General features: G+C 49.1%; 1 protein-coding gene across 3 annotated transcripts in view; it reads left to right on the top strand.

The window, feature by feature from the left end:
* The window catches only part of PHKA1 (phosphorylase kinase regulatory subunit alpha 1), a 101,743-nt gene that overhangs the window by 6,440 nt on the left and 79,230 nt on the right, over nucleotides 1–16,073 (top strand). For all 3 annotated transcript variants that reach the window (XM_032791611.2, XM_032791612.2, XM_032791613.2), the window contains exons 3-8: nucleotides 2,650–2,697; nucleotides 4,595–4,763; nucleotides 7,402–7,484; nucleotides 9,334–9,414; nucleotides 10,989–11,087; nucleotides 11,999–12,145. In XM_032791611.2, the coding sequence (XP_032647502.1) occupies nucleotides 2,650–2,697; nucleotides 4,595–4,763; nucleotides 7,402–7,484; nucleotides 9,334–9,414; nucleotides 10,989–11,087; nucleotides 11,999–12,145 (627 nt within the window). The remainder of the gene's footprint in view (nucleotides 1–2,649; nucleotides 2,698–4,594; nucleotides 4,764–7,401; nucleotides 7,485–9,333; nucleotides 9,415–10,988; nucleotides 11,088–11,998; nucleotides 12,146–16,073) is intronic.

The raw sequence follows: 16,073 nt of genomic DNA on the forward strand, positions 1-16,073 counted from the left end.
TCCTAAGTGCAGGACTCTGCACTTGTCCTTGTTGAACCTCATCAGATTTCTTTTGGGCCAATCCTCTAATTTGTTTAGGTCCCTCTGTATCCTATTCCTACTGTCCAGCATATCTATCACTCCTCCCAGTTTAGTGTCATCTGCAAACCTGCTGAGGGTGCAGTCCACATCCTCCTGCGGATCATTAATGAAGATTTTGAACAAAACCGTCCCCAGGACCGACCCTTCGGGCATTCCTCTTGATACCAGCTGTCAGCTAGACATGGAGCCATTGGTCACTACCCATTCAGCCTGATTATTTAGCCCGCTTTCTATCCACCTTATAGTCCATTTATCCAGCCCATACTCCTTTAACTTGCCGACAAGAACACTGTGGGAGACCAGTATCAAAAGTTTTGCTAAAGTTGAGGAATAACATGTCCGCTGCTTTCTCCTCATCCACAGAGCCTGCTATCTCCTCATAGAAGGAGGAGTGTCTCCAGGTACCTCAGTTTCCCCACCTGTCCAATGGCTTGAAATAGCCTTTGACTATTTAGGTGGTCAGGATTGGGACTGTCTCTTAGTGTACATATGTACAGTGACAGGCATAATCAGGCTCTGCTTTCGTTTGGGGTCAGTGCAGCGTTGGGCACAGTGAGGGCACCAATCTCAGTAAGTACCTGGCACAAGGAGCACCCGTTGGTGATGGGCATCTCTGCAGTTCTGAACTCCGACTGAGTTCAGTCGGACTTTTTCGCCTTCCTCTGCAGCATGGGACACGAGTCACTTGCTGGAGGATTCTCTGAAGCCTGAGGTCTTCAAACCACAATTTGAGGACTTCAATAACTCAGACATAGGTTAGGGGTTTGTTACAGGGGTGGGTGGGTGAAATTCTGTGGCCTGCATTGTGCAGGAGGTCAGACTAGATGATCATAATGGTCCCTTCTGACTTTAAAGTCTATGAGAAGGCAATTAGGTTAGTCAGGCATGACTTGTCTTTGGTGAATCCATGCAGACTGTTCCTGATCACTTTCCTCTCCTCTAAGTGCTTTAGAATTGATTCCTTGAGGACCTGCTCCATGACTTTTCCAGGGAATGAGGTGAGGCTGTCTGGCCCGTAGTTCCCTGGATCCTCCTCCTTCCCTTCTTAGCCTTTTTCTAGTCATCCAGGACCTCCCTCGATTGCCATGAGTTTTCAAAGATAAGTTTCCAGAAACTAACACCGGTGTTACTTGTGCTGGTGAGTGGCTTGGATGCTGAATGTCACTGCTGTATGATGGAGGAGGGCTGGGGCATCTGACTCTAGACACTAACTTCACAGCTGGCCAAACTTAACCACTGGATATAGATATCCTGCTGGGAATCCTGCGTCGTGTGCCTTTCTCAGAGTACAAATGCTAGGCCCTCTGAACCCTAACAGGTTTTTTTTCAGAGATCCGCAGTAGTAGGACAACAGAGTCTGCTACAATAAGGCATTTTCTCTGACTGATGTTAGATTGTATATTAAATAAATGAGGTCCAAAGTGCTTGGCTTCTCTTCCCAATGAGGGGGTTAGTGTCTATCTGGCTGAGGGATATGACTAGCTAGCACAGCTAAATGACTTGTAACCTCTACCTCAATATAACACTGTCCTTGGGAGCCAAAAAATCTTACCGCGTTATAAGTGAAACCGTGTTATGTTGAACTTGCTTTGATCCACTGGAGTACACTCCCCCCCTCCCCTCCCAGAGCACTACTTTAGTGTGTTATATCCAAATTTGTATAATATTGGGTGGCGTTATAGCGAGATAGTGGTATATTTTTAAATCAGAATGTGATGTTTGTGCTGAGTGTGGTGTGGTGGGACCTGTTGATGATGCTGCAAGCCTAGCACCTATGGGTAAGGTCTGCTTTCAGTGAAGCATCCTTGCTCATGCTCTGCCTTCTAAATCCTCAGCAGGTCTGCTCCAAGCTTTGCATGAGGACCCAGACTGGCTGGTCAGCTGGGGGCTCCCTGGCTATAGTACCCAACATGCGGTGTGCAGCCTTGTGCCTCTTCTGTTAGGGAAGGGGTGGGCATTGCCCAGTCTGGGCCATCATCTAGGCAAAGATTCCCTGGGGAGATCCAGGGGTTACTTCCTGGGGCTCTGGCAGCACCATATGGCATGCGACAAGAGCAGTACATGTCTCAGCAACATCTGAATTTACCCCAGGTGGGGTTGGGCTACCAAGGAAGGAGAGGTAGGGGGGTCCTGCTCCCTGGGGAACCATCAGATTGGTGTCTCCCACTCCCTTCTGGGGTCCCACAGGTAAAGGCAGAGGTGTGCTGTGCAGTGTGGGACAGATTGGCTCCATGCATGGTGGCTGACGTCTCTCTCTGCCCTCAGTCCTGAGCCTCTTTCTGTAGGTATAAATGTCCTTTACCTTAACTGATTCAAGGTTGATGCAGTCCTGGGGATTTTCTCCTCCCACAGCAGCAGATCAGGTTGTCCCTCATGATCTGCTCTGCCCCAGCAGCTCCTTCCTCAGCCACTTGCCCAGAAAGTAAATGCTGTGGAGAATCTGAGCTGTGGGTACGATTACAGGCTGCAGGGCTCTCGAAAGGTCACGGGCTAGATGCCATTGCTGAGTCAGTGCTCTTCCAATCCAGGGATGTGTTTAACAGGCCTGTTTTTTGTTCCTTTCTGCAGAGTGTAGTGAAACTGATGCGGGGATTGCTGCAGTGCATGATGAGACAGGTATGGTACATATGGTGTATTTCCAGCTGAAATTCTCCTGTTGTAACGCACTGACTCAGCAGAGATCTGCCGTCAAACTGATCGCAAAATAAGCAGGCCTGGCCAGGCACAAGGATGTTTTGGGGAAGGCTTAAAACAAGCCTAGACCCCAGTATCCATCCAGTCACTGAACATTCTGTCCATGGCATGATGTAGTGTTTTTATCTGCGCTAGCCTAGTGTCTTAAAGAAACCCTTTCCCCTGCAGGCTGCCAATGTCATTGCCCCACTGGCATTGCCTCCTTCAATCGCTTTCATACCATCAAAGTGTGACCCCTTTCTCTAGGTGTGCTGCATGATGCAAACACACTTGGGAAGCTTCCCTCTGCGGCCAGAATTCCTCCCCTCATGGCAGTGGAGTTGTGTGGCCCTGTAGCCTGTTGAGGCATGAAAGTAAAGTACCTTGGACCTGGAATTTCCTGTCCCAAATAGGCTTAGATTTTAATCCCTTCTGCCCTGATAATGATACCAAGTGTGAATGAATCATAGCTCTGTTCCCATAAGTCCCCTGGTCTCTGTTGCTGTCCTTCTGTGCTCTTGTCCTTCTCTGAATCACTGTTTCCCTTTTATTGCCGCTGCACCCCCCGGTCTCTGAACCACTCAGTGGCTGTTTCCCAGCTCCTGTGTACCCTTTGGGCCCCAGCGTGTTCCAGCGAGCTGCCTCCTAACGGAGCAGTCCCCACAGTACCAGCTAGGGAAACGGAAAGGCTGCTACCCACAGTCTAATCCCTCCCTGTAGATCTTCTCCATTCAGTACTAATGCCAGCTGTGCCAAGCCTCAGCCAGACACTAGGCTAATAATAATACCTTGCTCTAATATGATGACTCCTCTCCTCTGGGCTTGTACCAGCTGTGCCAGAGCTAAGGGCCCCTTCGTTCTCAGAATATGCATGGCCAGAGTGATTTTTGTTGCCTTCTGGAGTTCAAGTACAAAATACTGCAGTGTCTCCCAGTGCCCTCTCCTGTGTTATCTCCTGGATCAGTTACCATGATGTATGGGGTGGCATAAGAAGTGGAATAGACGGTTTGTGTTCTGGTATGACACAGTCACGCAGCAAACGGTTACAGCCTGTGTGAACCACAAAATGTCTGCCTGCTTTCCTTGCTGCCATCCAGCCAGTGGCTGAAGTGGGCATACATGACCTGGAGTGCCTGTGCTGCTTGAGTTGTGGACATGCAAACCTAGAATGCTGTCCATTCCCAAAAATGGGTGTTGGGGGCTTGCTGTGACCTAGGCAGGGGGTGAAAGAATCTTCCTCCAGGCTCTGGGAACTGGGTGGATATTCAAGGTCTTGGGTTCCTGAGGAGTTGCTCCTCCCCCACTGACTCCAAAGACCCTATTTCATGTTAACCATCCTCCTTGTCCAGGAAGGCGGGACGCAGCTCCCTTCAGAGCCAGCCCGCGCCTGCCTTTAGGGGCTGCTGGTGCTGTTAGAATGGCTGGATACCTTCTCTGCCGCCCACACACTCCCTGCGGGTACTGGGCTGCCATATAAAGCACATGTTTCATATGATGAACTTGTGACTCCACTGAACTGATAGCAGTGGCCCCTCTTTGTATTAGTCCTGGCATGCATGAAACATGCACATTGTCCCTTGCATGTAGGCCCTGGAGCTATACAGGAACCTCACTCTGGCCACTGAGTGCAGTTCTTAGCAGGCAGCAGTTCCAAGAAACCAGTAACTTGAAGCTGTTTACTCTGCAGTGACTCATAACCTGCCTACAGGGCTGCATGGAGGGCTGGGCTAGGACATCCTGCTAGATCCCTCCTGTGCCCCTGGCCAGCCCCACAGCCCCAGCTGTGAGCATGGCACTGGGGAAGCTAACTGTCTATTCTTTTTCTAATGGAATGCTGCAGGTGGATAAGGTGGAGGCATTCAAGCACAGCCAGAGCCCCAAGGACTGTTTCCATGCCAAGTACAACACCCACACCTGTGCCACTGTGGTTGGAGATGACCAGTGGGGTCACTTGCAGTTAGACGCCACATCAATTTACCTGCTCATGTTGGCACAAATGACAGCCTCTGGTAATACTTGCATCTAGGCATCTCTCTGGTGCTGATTGCTGTGGGGTGCTAAGGAATTAAGCCTCTCTGCTCCCTGAGAACCAGGGAAGTATTTTTATCCCTGGGGTACAGGTGGGGAAACTGGGGCATGAGGGGTGGGAATTGATTTATCCAAGGCTGCAAGCGGGTTGGTGTCAGAGCTGGGAAGAGGACACAGATCTACTAAATTCCAGTCCTGTGCCCTGTCCGTAACTGTGAACTACTACTCCTGAGCCTGACAAAATTCCTCTGCTCCAGGGTTTATCATCATGTTACCCTCAATGTGATCTAGTGCTTAAAGTAAAGCCTAGGAGACACGAGATCTGGGATCTGTCCCTGGCTTTGCTAAGATTTATTGTACAGCCCTGAGCAACTTGGGTCTCACATCTGTGCCTCAGTTTCCCCATCTATAAAATGGAGGTGATAATGCTGACCTACCTCAGAGGGTTTGGGAGGCTTCGTGGATGACTGAGTGTAAAGAGCTTTGAGGTGCTTAGATGGAAGGCACTGAAGAAGGTCTGAGTATTATCCAGCACCACCAGGTGTCTTATTGCCTGTACAGAGAAACCCAGAATCATGACTGAGACTGAGCTGTGCCTCTTGGGGGCGGGGGGGAGGGAAACAGCACAGAGGACACAGCTGGTTGGGAGGGGACAGCTTCCAGCAGTCATATGCTGTTCCTGCACTGAGGTAATTCACCCTCTGCTCCTTGCAGCATGTTTCTAGTGCGTAGAGGGCTGGGTCCCCAGAGGATGTCTCGGAGCCCTAAAGTTCTCTACCCTGGCCTTACTAGCCCCGCACTTTAGAGAGCGCATGACTCTTGAGCAACAGTGAAACTTGCCTGATTGCTCGGCTAGCCAACTAGAGGTGGCTTTGTAAGGAAGGTGGAGCAGCACTTACTTTAGGGCACACTCCCAACACATAGTGGCCTCCTTCATAGGCTTCACGGCAGAATGAGCTCAGCATGCAGAGCCGCTGTTCAGAGGTGGCCAGGATACACAGCTGGTGCAGGACCTCCAAAGGCAATGCATGCAGACAAAGGGAAATCGGGAGGAACTGACAGTGTTAACAGGGAATGTGGACTCTTGAGCTGACAAGTGCCCAGCCTGCAACTACTGCATATCCCCCAGTGCTCTCTGAACGCTGACAGATCAGATAACTGCACTTAGCTGTGCAGTGGTTCCCTGTATCTGTATGAAGTCCCTACCACCTCTAATCTGCTGTCCTATAAGTACGGCATGTGACTGGCAGCTGTGAGCAACATAGGTTCAAATTCAGCCCTAGAGTAAATGGATGCAACAGGGCTGAAGCCAGCACAGCTGTGCCTGCTTATCCCAGAGCTAGACTTAGCTGGCAGTTCCCATAATATGGCAGTTCGGATTGGGTGTGTGCTGGGGACAGCAGGAGTCTGGTTCAGATTGAGCTCAGTTGCTGCTCTGTGGGCTGTTTGGTGGTGGATGGTTTGGCCTCAGATCAGTTCTTAGGAGACAGGTGCCCAAACAACAGCAGCACAATTGGCAACCTCAGAAGATGGACCTAGGACTGAGTGTGCCACGGAGCCAAGGTTGCCTGGATCTGGGCTGAAGCATGTTGGTAGGGGCAAGTGTGTGGAGACAGCTTCTGTTGTGCAGATCAGGCTGAAACCTGTTCTGGGGATGGCTGGATGGATGGAGGTGTCTGGTCTCCAGAGGTCTCAGGTTGGTGCCTTCAGTAGGGTGAAACTCGCTTTGTTTTTAAATGGCTCAGACTCCCCATTCTTGTCTAAGATTGGTCTAAACGCAGAAGCTGCATGGGTTAAACTAAAAGGATGATGCTAGATAATACACTATGTTTAAGGCCATGAAAGCATACATATGGGCAGTCACACTAGTTTAGCATCCCACATTTGGTTAAACTGGTGGAACTCCTAGACTCCATGTACATGTAACCCTCATTTGGACTGAAGTGGCATCTCAGCTCTGTCACCTTCTCTGTTAGGTACAGGTTGCTGGGGAATGTTAGAGAAAACAACCCCCTGCTTAACTCTCCAATGGATGTTATTTGCCTGGAGCCTGTGGGTACTACAGGCTCAGAGCCTGGCTTGTGGCTTTTGTGTATCTTTGTGGTGCACTCTGAACACTGACAGATAAGATAATGGCACTTTGCTGCACACTGGCTCCCTGTATATGTATGAAGTTCCTGCAGCCTCTAATCTGCTGTCCTACAAGTGCAACTCATGACTGGCATCTGTGAAACATACAAACACAGGGAAAAGAGCCACAGCTCCAAAATTGCTTCCAGTCCATGGCCTTGAGTCTGCAAGCTACTCCACTTGGGTGGACCCACATTGAAGTACCTGGGATTCCTCATGATTTTATTGTGCGTGGAGTTTATTACAGGATTGAGGTCTCTACAGGGATGACACACAGCAAGGGGGTTTGGGGGGCTGTGAAGAACACTACAAAGGCTGGGGGTGGGGAAGAGATAAGTGACATGCTGCTTGAATTCTTATGTAAGTGTGTGATCTGGAGGCTTGCATGTGTATGTATTTTAATAAGATAAATGGGTAAGAGTAATGGACCTCTAGCAACTGATTGGCTGACTGCTAGCCAATGTGTTCGTGGATTTTTCTCTGTTTCAGGGCTTCACATTATCTACAGTCTGGATGAAGTCAATTTCATACAGAACATTGTGTTTTACATCGAAGCAGCATATAAAACTGCAGTGAGTAGCCCTTCCACAAACAGGCCTTGGCTTACTAAACAAATTGTTGCTGGTTTTCCTGCATCTGTTGCTGGCTGGCGAAGTGGTTTGGCCTCTGGGGCATGTGTGTTGGGGAGTTGGTTTGCACTTGTGTAGGACCATAGGCATAGCATGAAAAGCTTACTGGTCTTTTCCTAGCCCTGGTGTGACATGCCTGTGCTGCTACGATGCATGGAACTTACTGCTGGAGCTGGTCAGACAGCAAAAGGAAACATATATTGAGCAGCTTTTTGTTGTCACAGCAGCACTGGGGAGCTCAGCCTCTCCATGCCAGCGCATTGGGGCTGGAAGAGCTGCTGTCTCTGTATGTCATGGACATTAGCACCAGAGGAACCTTTCAGCTGCTAGTGGCTCTGTGCAGGGATGCTGTGCTCCACTCCCTCCTTCTGACCCTGCTTAAAGCATGATCCAAGTGGGCCAAAGGAGAATCACTGTTGGTGTGATAGTTCCTGTGACACAGCAGCAGAGTTCTCATCACACCCACTAAAGGGAAGGATTTAAGTAGCAAACATTTCAGAATAAATTTTTTGCTAGCAGCGACAAAACCTCTGATATTACTTCAAAGAACAATGGTTGTTAAGATACAGTCAGATTTTTCTTTCAAGCATCCTGCATGGAAAGTAAGCCCAACCCTGAGTGTCTGCCCCCTTGAGCCTTCACTAATGTAACCCAAATGCACATTCCTATCCTCCAGCTATTTTTGAATGCGCATTTTTGCCTGTTACCCTGGGAGGTTTACTAGCACTCAAATGATTGTCTAATTTTTCTTTAAACTTCATACATTTTGCCAGCATCAGTTGAGGATTTTGAAACGTTTTTCACCCATTTTTGGCTGGAGGGTGAAATGATTGAAATGGAAGTCTTCCATTGCCCAGTGGTGAGGGGCACTGGAGTGTGAGTCAGGAGTCCTGTGTCTGGTTCTACTGCTGATGTTACTGAATGACTTTGGGCATGTTGCTGTTTTTTCTGTGCCTCAGTATCCCCACCTGTAAAATAGGGTTGTTATGTGGCTCCACCACTCTGATATCTATAGGTAGATAGTCCTAGTAAGTGCTTGTTTCAGATTTAGGATATGGTCACTTTAAAAATAATAAAATCTGGTGGTCTTCTAGTTCCCATAGAAATCAGCTTTAATTGTCATTCCTCCCAAGCGTGGCTGTGGCAGGCAGCACAGCAACTTCCAGCCATGGTGGTTTTTTTGTTTTGTTTTGTTTGTTTTTTAATGGACAAAATTCACATTTGAACAAGACCAAATACTGAAAACAAGAGCTGAGACCAGCTGCTTGTCCCTGTTAGAGGAAGGCTGGCCTAGTGGTTAGGCACTAGCCTAGGACTTGAGAGGCGCAGGTTCAGTTCCCTGCTCCGTCACGGACTCCCTGTGTGGCCTTAGCTACTTACTGTTTGGGCCTTAGTTCCGTCTGTATAATGAGGTAACAGCTATGCCCTGACTCCCAGGGGGAGAGAAGGAGGATAAAATTTTTAAAGATGAAGCACTTTGAGATCTAGTGATGAAAATCACTATGTAAGAGCTAGGGACTATTATAGAGGTGTTTTTTAGATGTCTGGGACCCTGCAGAATTCTTCTCTCTGGCTTGTGTGACACTGGTATACAGAGATTTATTACTTCCATCCTATTTAGTGTGGACCAGGTGGATTTTTTTCTACTCTCAAGCTGGTCTGTGACTCTGCCATGTGAGGTGCCAGGGCATTCCCTTGTACAGTAACTCCCTGATGTGACTTAGATGCTGACTGTGCTGTGTCACTGCTGTTTCACTTGCTGCACTGATATGCTGATGTTGATTCACTGCAGGACTTCGGGATATGGGAACGTGGAGACAAGACAAACCAAGGAATCACGGAGCTAAACGTGAGCTCAGTCGGCATGGCTAAGGTAAGTCTGACGAAGGCACTGGGAGGACATCTGGTGACCTTCAGCAGTTCGTCACCCAAGATGGATTTTGGAGGAGGATGAAATATAACTCCTCCCAGGGTACATTGACAAGCTATGCTCTCTAGCCTGTTTGATGCAGCTACTCATTGCTTATGAGAGGGGGGGCGTAAAACATCCACCAGTAGCAGCACCCAAGTTGTTAGCCAGGCTTGGCAGCTACTAAATAGCAGCTATTCGTGAGTACCCAAATCTCAAGAAAGAGTTAAACCCATCTCCAGTTGGGGTGTGTGTAGGCTCATTTCTATTTGCAGTGTATAAGGTGAGATATGGCTCTTTCCCTATGTTATCCTAGCTTATTGTTCTTTGCAAATTTGTCAGGCCAAGAGCACTAGTTTAGCAAGGAGAGGTCGTTTGAATAGCAGGTTAGTTTATCAGACCTGGTCTACGCTGTGGAGGAGGGGAGATTGATCTAAGTTATGCAACTTCGTTGCTGAAGTCAATGTACTTAGACCTAGTCACCACGGTGTCTGCACTGTGGTGAGTTGACTGCTGCTGCTCCCCTGTCGAATCCTCTCATGCAGGTGGAGTACAGGAGCTGAGGGGAGAGCGCTCGGGGGTCGAGTTATCGTGTCTAGACTAGACACGATAAATCAACCCCCGCGGGATTGATTGCTGCCTGCTGATCCAGAGGATAGTGTAGACATACCCATAGACAGAAAGCACCTCTGTCTATTCAAGCTGGCATATAGAAGTCTCTGTCGTAGCCCATCAGTTTCGCTGAAGGGTCTGCACTAGAACCTCTTCATGCTTGGCCAGAGTTTCCTCTCCTTCTATTATCTTGGTTAATTCATCTTAAATCTTTCCCCAGATGTTTTAAAGAGGAAAGGGTTTCCAAGATTTGATCTCTCTCTGGCATGGGACTGGAGGATCCTCTGTTTGCAATATTGGCGATAGCGTATGTGCTCTGTAGCCTCAAGACTGCCAAGCCTGGGGGCAGGGCAGCCCAGCAGGTTCTACTCCGGCAGTGGGATTTTTTTTGTGTGACCTTGAGCAAGCTGTTGTCTTTCTGTGCCTCAGTTTCCCTACCTGCAAAATGGGGTTCTCCTGTTTTGTAAAGCTGCCTATTCAAGGGCACCCTGACTGCAGTCAGGTGATGAACATGTTGTAGGCTAGTGTAACTGCTGTAAAATTGTCCTTTTAAAGTCAAGTGGTGGAGCCCCTAGCTTTCTGGCTACTGTTATTTCAAAATACCCTCTGCTTCTGGAGTCTCTTGGATGAGATCCTAAGAGAGAGGGCCTGGGGTAATGGGGTGGGGGGGGGCGGAGACAGGGATGGAGATGGAGTTCCACACTCCAAGCCCAGATCCAGCTCCTGGATCTCCTGTGGTAACCTCTCAAATCTTGTCTTTATGTTCCTTACACTGGTAGAGGTTGGGGCCCGGGCTGGGAGGAATGCTCAGGTTTCAGGATCTGTAGCTGTCATACTAGAGCTACAGTGTGGTGCTGCAGCATCAGCAACTGTCTTCATGTGCTCTGTTCTCTGCTTGGCTTCCTCCCCACCATCCCTGGTCACAGGCAGCCCTTGAAGCCCTGGATGAACTCGATCTCTTTGGTGCCAAAGGAGGCCCTCAGTCAGTGATCCATGTCCTGACGGATGAGGTGCAGCATTGCCAGGTACGAGTGCTGCTCTGAGGGTCCAGCAGCTAGTGCTTCCTCCTGCCAGTCCAGCAGCCTGGAGTCTTGCTGTTCTTCTACAGAGAGGAAGAGCAGTCTGACTTCTTTACTCCTCTGAGTTTAGAGAAGTTTGATCCTAGACCATGTTGCTCTTGTCTCAGCTGACTGCAGTTGATTGATGGGAGGGAGATGTGTCTTAGGGCACAGCCCTGCACTAGCCGGGGTGGAGTAAATGATCCAATAGGTGTCTCATTCCAGTGATTCATCTCCATCCTGTAGGATCCCTCCAACTTGGTGCTCTGCTGAGGAAGAATGTTTATGCTGTAGGAAGCAGTAGCTCATGGCATGTGGCTCCCCCAGGAGTGCTGGTGGGGCGGGGAGGGGTGGCAAAAATCAAGTTGGCAAGGGTGCAACAAAGGGGGATACAGTCCTGCCCTTGGCCCTTGACCAGAGATGGGTGGCATAATGGTAGATCCCCTTCCCTGCAAGCATGACAGATGGGCTGCCAGGCCAAATATGAGTGGTTGGCATAGCAGCCTGGCTCACGGGGTCACCACACCACTCAAATTTGGCCCATTTTGGTTGCTTCTCCCCACCCCCTACACATTGCTGCACTCCTTCCCGCACCATTGGGCTCTCCCAGGTCACAGCCCTTTATAAATTTACAAATGGTTCCAGTCCAAGCACCCTGAACTCTCTTAGAGTTTGGATCTGAGCCTCCTGGCCCAGGCCCATCTTAGAATAACCCTAGCTCTTCCCTTTGTCCAGAACTGCCCTGCAAGTCCCATGGCGCACCCCACTGCCATAACATGATAATGCTGTGGCCCGTGGAAGCACTGACCCCCATAGCCTCGGCACTATTAAATGTGCAGAGGCCAGTGTTTGATATCAGTGTTTCTCCTTCTTCCTAGTCTATTCTCCATTCCATGCTGCCAAGGGCTTCGACTTCCAAGGAAATTGATGCCAGCCTCCTCTCAGTCGTCTCGTACCCTGCCTTTGCCGTGGAGGACAGTGAGCTGGTGGAGATAACGAAGCAAGAAATCATTACAAAGCTTCAGGTAAGCATCTCTCTAGGCTGCTTTTGACCCTTTCAAGGAAGGCTGTCCAGAACTGCATTTCCTGCTAACCTTCAGTGTCACAGGTAATAACTGCTAGGGCTCTACCCCAACAGAGAAATCACAAACACCTCTGTCAAGGCTGATTTCCCCCTTCTGGCACTTCGAGTGCAGAAGGTGGGGCCCACAAGAATTTTAAAAATTAGTATTTGTCACTCCAGACTTGTATTAAACCCCAAAGCTTACAGCTTTTCTCCGACCTTGGCTTGGTAAACGCTGCCACCACCCAAATGCAAACCCCTTGGAACCCAGGAAAGTGCACTTGGGAATTCCTTCCTATGGGTTACCCTCAAGCCCTTTCACTGCCCCTCCAGGGCAGAGCTGAGAAAGAAAACAAAGGAAATTAGCCGTTGACCTCTGCTAATTAAACAACATGCACAAACCTCTTAGGGACACACAAATCCAGTCCTGTTCTTAAAAAAGGTAAATTTTATTAAACTCAAAAAGAAAGGAAATACATTTGGAACTTAGGCTTTTTGCTAGATCTTAAAAGAAACGATTTAAAAAGTTAAGCATCAAGATAGCTCTCTTGAGGTTCAGCTTAAAGGTTACAAGTAAAACAAAAGCATCTGGGGTTAGCACAGAGCAGTCCACAAGCCAATAAGAAATAACCCTAATCACGTCTTTCTAGACATTCCCTAATTTACTTACATATCTGAGGCTTCAGATAAGTAGGTTCGAGGTATGAATTGATGATCTGTGATCATACCTGGCTTAAAGCTGCATACAGCATTGCTGCTCTGTATCTCTGCTCTCTCTCTCAGAGAACCACAACACACAGAGAAAGGGAAGTTTTTAAAACTGAGAAAAAAGTTCTAGCCTCCATTGGCTCTTTTGATCAGGTGCCCACTCCTTTTCCTTTACCTGGGCGACTTTGCTAACCCTTTACAGGTAAAGCAAGAAGAGAAGGGCCCTTAGCACAGGGTCAGATATGAGTGTCACCTTAAGCTGGGTAAAGGCCTTCTGATGCTCATCAGTCCACTTAACTGCATTCGGCTGGGTCTTTTTGTTCAGGTCTGTTAGTGGGGCAGCGATCTGGCTGTAGTATGGTACAAATTGCCTGTAATACCCGGCCAAGCCTAAGAAGGATTGGACCTGTTTCTTTGACTTTGGGACAGGCCACTTTTGGATAGCATCCACCTTGGCCTGTAGGGAGTCTATTGTTCCTTGACCCACCTGGTGTCCCAGGTAAGTCACTCTGTTTTGGCCTATTTGACACTTTTTGGCCTTAACAGTTAGTCCTGCCTGATGCGCTCAAAGACTTTTTCCAGGTGTTCTAGGTGTTTGGCCCATGAAGCCGAAAAAATGGCCATATCATCGAGGTAGGCAACTGCATATTCCCCCAATCCTGCTAGGAGACCATCTACAAGTCTTTGGAAAGTGGCAGGTGCATTTCGTAGCCCGAAAGGAAGCACATTAAATTCATACACCCCTGCATGGGTTGATGAAGCTGACCTTAACCCTGGCAGGTTCATCTAGCGGACTTGCCAGTACCCCTTGGTTAAGTCATATTGTAGGAGATGAACTGGCACGTTGGATAGTTGTCGGGACGAGTTCCACATTTAGCTTACGGTAGTCCACGCAAAAGCGTATTTCCCCATCTGGTTTGGGTACCAGAACTACTGGAGATGCCCATGCACTGGTAGAGGAGCGGATTATACCCATCTGTAGCATGTTTTGGATCTCCCGTTCTATAGCAGCTTAGGCATGAGAAGACACCCGGTAGGGTGGGGTTCTAATTGGGTGAGCATTACCTGTGTCAATGGAGTGGTATGCCCGGTCAGTCCATCCTGGGGTGGCTGAGAACAATGGGGCGAAGCTAGTGCACAGCTTCTTGATCTGTTGCCGCTGCAGACATTCCAAGGTTGTGGAGAGGGTCACCTCTTCCACGCCACCGTCACTCTTTCCTTCATAGTAGACACCCTCAGGCCACTCAGCGTCATCTTCTCCCTGGGCTTTAAACTGACAAAGCTTCAAGTCTCTGGAATAAAAGGGCTTGAGAGAATTAACATGGTACGCTTTAGGGTGGAGGTGAGAAATGCTGTGAGGTAGTTAACAGCTCCCAGGCGCTCTTGGACCGTGAATGGCCCTTCTCATGATGCTTCCATCATATGGGCCTGTTGCGCCTTCGAGACCATAACCTGGTCTCCTACCTTGAAGGAACGTTCTCTGGTATGTTTATCATACCAGGCCTTTTGCTCTTTCAGAGCATCCTTTAGGTTTTCTTTAGCAAGGGCTAAGGAGTGTCGGAGGGTGCTTTGTAGGCTGCTTACAAAATCTAGAATGTTAGTTTCTGGAGAAGGCGTAAACCCCTCCCATTGGTGCTTCACCAACTGTAATGGCCCCTTAACCTCATGTCCATACACGAGTTCGAATGGTGAAAACCCTAAACTGGGATGTGGTAGAACCCTGTAGGCAAAAAGCAACTGCTGCAACACTAGATCCCAATCATTGGAATGTTCATTTAGGAATTTACGTATCATGGCCCCCAAAGTTCCATTAAACCTTTCGACCAGGCCATTGATTTGATGGTGGTAAGGGGTAGCAACCAAGTGATTCACCCCATGAGCTTCCCACAGATTTTTCATGGTCCCTGCCGGGAAATTAGTTCCCGAATCTGTAAGGATGTCGGAGGGCCAACCTACCCTGGCAAAAATGTCTGTTAAGGCCTGGCACACGGTTTTAGCCCTGGTGTTGCTTAGAGCTGCTGCTTCCGGCCATTGGGTAGCAAAGTCCACAAAAGTCAGTATGTACTGCTTTCCTCTGGGGGTCTTTTTTGGGAAAGGACCCAGAATATCCACAGCTACTCGCTGAAATGGGACCTCAATTATGGGGAGTGGCTGGAGAGGGGCTTTGACCTGGTCTTGGAGCTTTCCCACTCTTTGGCACGCCTCACAAGACCGGACATAATTAGCAACGTCCTTGCCCATCCCCTCCCAGTGGAAGGAGTTCCTCAGCCTGTCTTTGGTTCTGTTCACCCCAGCATGGCCACTGGGATGATCATGGGCTAAGCTTAAGAGCTTTCCCCAGTACTTAGTTGGAACCACCAACTGTTTTTGTGGATGCCAGTCGTCTTGGTGTCCACCAGAAAGAGTCTCCTTGTATAAAAGTCCTTGTTCTACAACAAACCGGGATCGGTTAGAAGAGCTGAGAGGCGGTGGGGTGCTCGGTGCCGCCGCCCAAGCTTTCTGAAGGCTGTCATCTGCTTCCTGCCCAGTCTGGAACTGTTCCCTTGAGGCTGGAGCTGGGACTCAGTTCTCCTAGACTGGGGACTTGGGCTTGGTCTCCTCTGGAAGTGATGTAATTGATGGGGTTTGAGTCTGTGTGGCTCGTGTGCACCTGGTGGTATTTCAGGCTCTGCCTGAGCCTCTTTGGTATGGTTGTCTGTTGCTTCTGCAGTTCAGGCTCTTGTCCCTTCTGGCATTGGGGTTGAAGGTGTGGTTGCCTTGCTGTGCTGGTGCTGTTCCAGTTCCGGCTGGACTGGAGGTGTTGTGGCTGGGTTCAGCCGTTGCATGGGATCCGGGTCCCACTTCGTCTGGGTTCTGTGTAACACACGACAGGTTCTCTGTGGACGGCTCAGGAATAGGATGGGTCTGGGAAGCTGCTGGTTTGGCGCGGTGTAACCATTCCTCTCTCTGGACTGCTTAACTTGCATTGGCCAAGTCTCCCCAGTAGCATGGGATGATAATTGTCATAGACTGCAAAAGTCCACATTCTGACCAGCTTGTACTGGACAGGCAGTTCAGCTGTAGGCAAGTCACAGCTTGTGACATGAAGGGGTAAATGTTCACTTTTGGCCTGGGTTGATGAGGTTTGGGATCACGAAGGATTGGTGATAGCTGACACTTGTGCCCGTGTCTCTCCACGCGGT

The sequence above is a fragment of the Chelonoidis abingdonii genome, chromosome 8 (assembly GCF_003597395.2).
Source record: "Chelonoidis abingdonii isolate Lonesome George chromosome 8, CheloAbing_2.0, whole genome shotgun sequence".
Taxonomy (NCBI): domain Eukaryota; kingdom Metazoa; phylum Chordata; order Testudines; family Testudinidae; genus Chelonoidis; species Chelonoidis abingdonii.